The 8,397-nt window shown below is 43.1% G+C and overlaps 1 protein-coding gene across 2 annotated transcripts; it reads right to left on the bottom strand.

Annotated features, from left to right (window-relative positions):
- Positions 1-6,985, bottom strand: BLOC1S2 (biogenesis of lysosomal organelles complex 1 subunit 2). Of its 2 annotated transcripts, none has more exons than XM_081157996.1 (5): positions 6,860-6,985; positions 6,368-6,484; positions 3,158-3,277; positions 2,338-2,442; positions 1-770 (listed from the first exon to the last, which is right to left on the bottom strand). In XM_081157996.1, exons 1-5 carry the CDS (start codon positions 6,921-6,923, stop codon positions 739-741), a joined length of 438 nt encoding a protein of 145 aa, XP_081014122.1. In that variant the 5' UTR covers positions 6,924-6,985; the 3' UTR covers positions 1-738. The 2 variants fall into 2 exon arrangements, with proteins under 2 accessions (XP_081014122.1, XP_081014123.1); XM_081157997.1 differs by having other exon boundaries at positions 6,867-6,948.
- Positions 6,986-8,397: the final 1,412 nt, after the last annotated feature.

The raw sequence follows: 8,397 nt of genomic DNA on the forward strand, positions 1-8,397 counted from the left end.
GTATTTTATAAAATGCTTTATTTTATGAGTGGCAGCCCCAAAGCCCACCTCACACATACACATCCCGTCTTTGTCTTTATCACATTTCCAAAAGGGAGTACATGTCAGGATGTCATCCATCCCCAGACACCTGACTCACACAAAGAAGAGACAGGAGGGACCCATCACATACACCAAGCTACCGCAACACCCCTTTCACTGTTTCTGCTCAGTCTGGAAGACTCACCTGAAATTATTTTAAGATTTTCTATTATTTGCAATGTTATGGAAAAGTAAATTTACTGAAACTCACAAGATGAACTGTAAAGAAGTTTGTTTTGTTTTCCTTTTTTATTTTAGATTCTTGTTAGCAATACATTAGCTTCAATAGAAAAAACCACCATTTACACAGTAACTCAAAATCCAGCCACTTAAGAAAATAACGTAGAGAAAATAACCCCTCATTTGATTCGACTGAAAAGCCCAGGTTTATCCTGAACTTTCAGAGACTCTGTGTCCTAAATGGATAATTAAGCATTCAAGTAAAAGGTAAGGGGTTTTAAGTGTGCGTTTCTGAAGGATACTGGCCCAAGAGAAATTCAGGAGTAGCCACAGTTCTCCAGTTTACTCCAGTAGTGGGATGTTTCTGAGATGGCCAGCATGGTTTCCTTTTGAGGAGTTTTGACAATTCATCAGCCTCAAGATTCAGGTCTCATTCTTCCACATTAAAAAAGACTTTGTTCCACAGGAATAAGTTTTTCATCGCTTCTCCAGCTTCTTGTATTTGGCTTCTGTGCAGCGGGCGGGGGGGAGGGGAGAAATTGTATTTAAAACTGGCTCTTACAAAGATATTTTTTCATTAGCACTTCCTAGCAAGCTAAAATATGTCTGTTACATTTTTAAAAAATGTATTGGCTTCAGTCTCATCAGCTGTTCAAACTGTGTCCAAATTGTAGGCACACAATAAATGTTAACTACCGCATTAGCTAAGGACAGATATTTGGATATCTATCAAAATTTTATTGATAGGCATAGGTTAAGGTAAGAAGTTAAATACACACACATAAAGGACCCAATACAAGTTTACTATGTTCTAACCCTGTCAACAGCACCTCCTTGGATGGTTCCACCAGGAGTAAGCAGATCTACTGGCACTTGAGCCACCAGGAGCATGAGAAATTGCCTCTCCAGGCACTGCACCAGGCACCCTCTGGGAGCTGGACTGGAATTCTCAGGAAGTATAAATGTATGTTTCACCTTTTATTTTCTTATCCCCGGAAAGCAATTTTGAAAGATATAAAGATCTAAAAAATCATCAAATAGGCTTTCTAATGTAATGAATTCCCTTTTTCTTTAAAAACCTTAAAAGCACCTTGGTACAATGCCTTCTATATAGTAAGGTTCACAGTCACCATTCAGTAAATTTAATTGTAGACAATGAAACTGTTAATCACCACCCACATCAAATCTCAGTCTGCTATAAACCACTCTCTTGAAGTAGTCAACAATTGTCAATGATGAAAATTATATCTAGGATAAAAACAACTTTGTTATTTTTAGTCATAGATATGAGCCAGACCAGTTAGCAAGCCATCAACACTAAAAGTACAGCTTCCACCTTAAAGAAAAAGTAATATTTCAAGAAAGCCCTTGACTGACTACTCTGTTTTTTAAGACATATGTATCTACATTATTAAAGATGCTCTAGCTCTAGCCTGCTGAACCACAGTTAAGAGCTTGAGCTCTATAATCAATCAGACCTGCTTTGGAATACAGCTCTTCCACATACTAGCTTTGTACCTTTATGTAAGTTATTTAACCTCTTCAAACACAACCTCCTCTATAAAATGGGGATAAAATCCTGTACTTAACTCATAGGTTACTGGAAGGATAAACAGCAGTGTATATGCAAAGCTTAAGAACAGCGCCTGACATAGCAAGTACCCAGGAAATGTTATTTGTATTACTACTGCTGCTACTAGATTATTCTCGCTAGGTTTTTGTGAAGATTAAAATAGATCACTATAGCCCTGGCTGGATGGCTCCGTTGGTTAGAGCATGTCCTGTGCACCAAAAGGTTGTGGGTTTGATTCCTGGTCAGGGCACGTATGTAAGTTGCAGATTCAATCCCCAGTCGAGCCCAGTATGGGAGGCAACCAATCAATGTTTCTCTCTCATATCAGTGTTTCTTTCTCTTTCTCTCTCTCTTTCTCTCCCCCCCTTCCTCTCTCTAAACAGATCCTTGGGTGAGGATTTTAAAAAGACCATTGTCGGTACACCATAAATATTAACAATCATATTGGCTAAGGTCATACTGGCAGGTACTCTTATTAAATCAAAACAGAAATAAAAAGTTACCCAGTTTTTTTGAATATGCATCCAACTTGTAGGCTGCCTGTTCAAGAGCTGCTACCTGCTCCTCAATTACATTGATTTGATCCAGATAAGGCTGTAGTTCAGCATCTTGAAAAACAAAGACAGACCACATGTTTATATGGTCTCAACAAGTTGAACAGAAAATAGTGAAAAGTAAAAATGCTAGTGTCTCTCCAGCTCTGCCTAAGACACACAAGGTGGGAGGCCATGATTCTGATCATTAGCAGGACAAATGCTTTACAAGACAGTAGCTAGCTGATCAGGCATGACTGTGACCTAAACAAAGCAAGTCTCTTTCATCCATTAACTTTGTCTCTTTTAAATTCCTTGTTCCTCAAACAATCTTTCCTTCCATTACTGATTCCATTTCTTGGGTACTCCCGGACCAAGAAAGGGATAGAGAACACAAATATAAGCTAATGGGAAAAAATATTCTACCAGTCTAAATTAGCAATTTCCATTTATAGAGGTTCTGGTTTTCTGTTTACAGCGTAGTCCTTTATGGATTTCATTGTTAAATCAATTCACTGATTTCATTGTTAAATCAGAATCTGGCCACACTTTCTTTCCCCCATCCCTTTCCAGGAATAACCTGATCAAATCAAGATTTAGAAGCAGAAATAACCATACCACCAAAACATGCTGCTCCTCAGAATGGAAGAAATTCACCTTAACTTTGTAATTCACTTTTAGAAAATGAGCTCCCTGAGTACAGGGGCCATGTTCCCTCTCCTTCTCCATGGCCCCAAGCACAAAAGAACATTTATTACAAACATGTTTAATTATAAAAATTATTACTTACACTTCTGGTTTAAGTCCTTTAAGTTTCTACTAATGTTTATAGCAATATCTTTCATTTCAAGATACTTCAGGCTGGTTAATTTATTCATATTTTCCAGGAGCTTATAGTCTTCACTGGTGGCTTTAAAACAAACAGAAGATAAAATGCTTTTAATATCTATCTTATATCATTGGAATGTGGAATTAGAGGCCAAGTGGTAGTTCAAGGCAGGATCTAAGGAATGTCAAAGGAGGAAGCCACTTTTGATCTAAGACGTTTATACTCAGCCTGTGTACTCTGAATGTCTAAGTAAAAACTCAGGCAACAATCAGCAAACTATTTAAACCAAGTAAGTCCATAAACTTCAGGATCTGGGTTAGCAAGGGATATGATAAACTATGTCCTGAGAAAAGAGAAGTGAAATAGTCTTGGTATTTCTAGTGTGAAAACATGTAAATTGGGGAACTGTGTCATATATATATATATATATATATAAATATAAAACTAGGACATCATCACTTCTTAGTAACTCACTTATTACTGTGTGATTCTATATTGCATTTTATGCACTGACTTTTCCAAACCATTTGCCTGCTTCTCATATCCTCAATTCTCTTCCCCATCCCTACTCAAAGCACATGGCTTCTACTCCAATTTTCCAGAAAGCCAAGCCCACTTACATAAGCTTTTTGCCTCACTTCAAAATTTCTCTGTACCTTAATATCTTCCCAAGAGGCAGAAGTGCTCCTGTTCCTGCCAAGACAACTCCTCCTGCTGTGCTCTTGATCTCCAATTCTTCTACCTCTTCGGGGCTTCTCTTCAATCATCTCCTTTCTCTTGTATTTCCAAACTCTTTCCACCCTGGATCTTCCTCTCTATCTAGAAATATATTCAGGTTTCCTCCAGTCCAAAAGCATTCATTTGCTCAGAAAAGCAAAGGAAGTTCACTGCTAACCCTTTTGAAAGAGTAGCTTACACTCACTGCTTCCTCTTCCTCACCATTCACCCACGTGAATCCTTGCAGTCTGGCCTCTGTCCCCACCATCTTGAGAAATTACATGTTCCAAGGTCATCAGTGCTCTCCTAACCATGAAATCCATAGTTATTCTCCTGAACCTTGCTATAGTATCTGACACTATGATCTCCCTCTCTTCAGGAAATTCTCCCTTGGCTGCTAGAGCATTGTACACTGTGTTACACTGATTTTTAAATCTCCTTCTAATGGTTCTTTTTAGGTTTCTATCCAGATCCTTTTTAATCCAACATCCTTAACTATCGGTTCTCAGCTTTTCTCAGCAGTGACATATAACTGATGTTTATATGAGTGGCACAGTCCCATGGCATTCCCATTGTGCTCCCTTTCAAACTCAAAAAAGCATTTGTGCAAGTAAGAATGACAATCGGGGGAAATTACAATCTGCTTAATATTAATTTTATTAATCATTTGAAAACCTGGGTACTTTAAATACTGTTATTAAAAACAAATTAATTGCCCTATACCAGCATTCCCTGAGATTTTAGTCAAGGCGCTCTTATCTACCTCTAAGCTCTTCCTTGCCAATCTCATCCTGCACAGCCTCAGCTCACAGCACTATCCAGGTGGCTCCCAAATCAGTTTCTCCTATTCTGATCACTCTTTGAACTCTGGACTCATGTGTGCAAGTCACCTAAGTCTTAATAATAGTCAACTGAGTGTCTTGGTAATATCTAAAATCAGCCAAACCATACCTGAAAATATTATTTTCACACTAAACATGGTTCCTCTTTCCAAGTTCCCTATTTTGGTTGATGGTAACACCCAGGCTTAATAGCTCAAACACATCCATCTTAAGTTACTCCCATCACCCAATACCCACTTTAACAAGTTCTATAAATTCCACTTTTGTAATGTTCTTGCACCCATGACCTCCTTTCCATTCCTTTACCACCCCTCTGTCATAGACCACCATTACTTTTCACCTGAAATACTGTTCATCTGTTTCCATCTCTCTCCTCCATAGCCATAGTCTCTACTATCAAATTAGTCTCTTTAAAACAGACACTCAAATACTTAGGAGCCAGCCAGATCATGTAAATGAGTGAAGCAAGTCAGGTGTTTGCATATTAAACACCTACGAAAGCTCACTTCCACAAAGAATATGCTCTCTCCCACTTCTTGGAATATGTGGTCCTCTTATTCTATCACTTACTTTACCAATTTTAATAGAAATATTGGTGCAGAAAACCACTTCTGCACCAGTACTAAAAACACAATATAAGAACAGTTGCAAGTGGCAACTGACACTAGGTCTCAGTAAAAGGGAATGTAGGGAGAAACTGCGCAGCACTAGTCCATTTAAAGGAGACAGCTGCTCAGCTCTAATCAATCATAGCCTCACAAGAATGGAAGACTATTATTGCCAAATCTTTAGAATTTTTAAAGAAAAGCCCGAAATCTAGATTTTCTTATTTGGTTTCTCTTGCTCATAGATAGACAAAATGATGGGTAATCAGACTGAGAGAGACAAGCCCTTCTATTGTGCATCAGGCCTTTTCTCATAGATTCTGGCTCCCAAATTTAGCTCACAGCAATTTCCAGTGGAAGTAAAACAATATAATTAACTGCTTATGAGAGGCCACACTGGACCAGACTTCACCTTTTGGACCCTCCTCCACACATATATCATGTGGAGATACACCATGAACCAAAAACTTAATCATGTCCCAAGGGGTGAGTCACCAAATCCTCAAACCAACCTAATCGGTACCTAAACCTGCAGGTCACTCCCCATTCCCCAATCCCCAATCCCTTTTCTCTTCGCCCCAGTAAATAACAGTAGTGTGTTAGCCAAACACACTACTCACTAATTCCACTTCACTCACTCACTAGTTGGGGCAATCCACTTTTGGGGCAATCATTCCCTTCACAACCCTGCTTAAAATACTCTTCCCCCAAGGAAGCACTTCTTGATGAATTCTTTTTTGTTTTCTCAGCGATAGTCTGCAATACGGAGACCTATAGAGTTGTATTAAGTTCTTATGTGTTTCTAAAGATAGTTCGTGAATTCCTCCAGGGAAGGAATGGACCCCTTCCCATTCATGATGGCCCCCAACTTCCAACAGGCAGTTTCAGGGCGGGGGGGGGGGCGCTGGCCGATGCTGCTGAAGCACCTCCCAGGTCTCCCCAAGCCGAACCGCAGCTCCAGCGCGGGGTGCACCGCACCACCCGAATCAACCCAGACCCCGCCTCACCGGTCAGTTCCCCAGTCAGGTAAGTTGCCATTTTGGAGAACATGTCCCGACAGAGCTCCGTGATGTCAGCTTCCGCGGGCTCCTTCGCCTCCTCGGCCGTCTCCACGGCGGCATCGTCTGGATCAAGGGAGAATGACTAAGTGTCCCGCCCACACGCGGTCCTAATCCAGCCACAGCATCGGCTCCCCACATCCCTCCACCTGTCCTCACTCGACCGAGTCGGCGAAATTCTCCCTGTGCCATAATTTCCAGCCCCTCACTTCGTCCTCGCTCCTGTCACATCAACTCTGCTCCCTGCACCGGCTTCAGCTCGCTCGCGATTCCGCGGCCAAACCGTCTCACTCGCCGGGACCGAACACGGGACAAACACTCGCACACACAGCTCCGCCCCTCCGCCCCGCGCGCTCCTGCCAGGCGAGCCCCGGCATCGGGGCCGCAACCCGGGGCCCCGGGCCTCCCCCTGGACACTTCAGCCCCATCCACTCGGCGCACCTCTCACCGGCTCCTCTCGGAGGCTCGCCGGGGCGCTCTCGGCCGCCGCAGCCGCCGCCGCCATGCTCCGGCCCGCGCCGCTTCCGGTTCGGGATGCGTGCGCATGCGCCCCGGGAGAGCGCCACCGCCCCCGCCCCGCCCCGCCCCGCCCCGCCCCCCACGAGCCCCGGGTTCCCAACGCTGTCTCCGGGTTAAGTCGTGCCGCCCGCTAATGAGCAATAAAATGTCGACCAGAAGCCGAAACCGGAGCTAAGAAAGGTTATCGTGAGTTGATCCACTGCCAAGAGGCGCGACGTCTGGTACTGAGGATGCGCTCGTCGCTGCGGCCACTCCCTAGAGGGGTTGTTAGTCGGACTCGCCGCCTGCCTGGGTTTCGTCTGCCAACCGAAGGCGCCGGAGACGGTCACCCCTCCGCAGACGCCGCACCCGGGCTGGTGTTGGTCGCCAAGGACTGCTTCGGGAGCCCACGCTTTTGAAACAAGGCTCCAAAAAGCCAAACGGTGCTGCAGAGTTATTAAATTGAGAAACTCTGTGTGCATGGTGTGAATGACTTTTAACTGGGTATTAAATCATAGAGTTAACAAGTTGTAACTTAGAGTTACATTCTCTGAAAATTTGCCTTTTTGCTCCCAGTTTTTGCTAAAATCTGATATACTGGATACTTTAGCATAATCCCAGAATTATATAATTTTGTTGCATATAAAAGCTACCTTTTATAAAGTTTATTATTTATTAATTTATTAATGCCATTCTTTAAAAAATGAGTGAGAAAGTAGTCTCATTCAGGCTTAGGAAAACCTTCAGGCTTTGATTCCTGAGCCGAAATACTCTCCCTTCCAAAGTCCCGGATTAACACCGGCTCTTTGGCCCTGTTTTCTTAAGATGTAAGCTGGCACCCACTTCTCTTCGGTTGATCAGCCTTTCTATAAGAAAGCTTAGGGCCAGGGATACACTGTGGTTATCATAACTGCATTTAGCTATTTCACAAGTCACCTAGGTGTAGATGGGATGGGAGAATGGGTGAGTGAAGGAAATGAATGAGAAAAAGCGACTGGGAGCAATGGAAGGTGCAAAATGAGGAAGGGACAAAGCTCACAGGGAAAGGGGATATATAGCAGGCCTTGGGGTGCAGACCTGTACACCCAAAATCTTGGTGTAGAAGTTTTTGGTTTTTTCCCTGGTTTTCCTCCATCTGCACCCTCTCACTCTCCCACACACAGCAGCTACACCCCCTACACACACACCCTAGAGTAAGGGGGCTACCTTACTCTCTTCATCCTGAGGACCAGGTCTCCTTAGGTCACTGTCTCCAGTCTCTAATGGTACAGTCACAGTGTCCACCAGTTCAAACCATTCCTATGAGCCAGAAGTTCTTATTTCAGGACTCCTGGAGCAGCCCAGCTCCTCCATACTGTCACTGCCTTCACTCCACACCTCCCAGCAGGGATGAGCTTTCCCCAGCCCAAGTACAAGGATGGCTCACAGTTCCAACTCTCTTCTTCCCTTTACAATCCCAGAAGCAAGAGCAAAGTCTTGAT

This window comes from Miniopterus schreibersii (genome assembly GCF_964146895.1).
Source record: "Miniopterus schreibersii genome assembly, chromosome: 14".
In the NCBI taxonomy this organism is placed as follows: domain Eukaryota; kingdom Metazoa; phylum Chordata; class Mammalia; order Chiroptera; family Miniopteridae; genus Miniopterus; species Miniopterus schreibersii.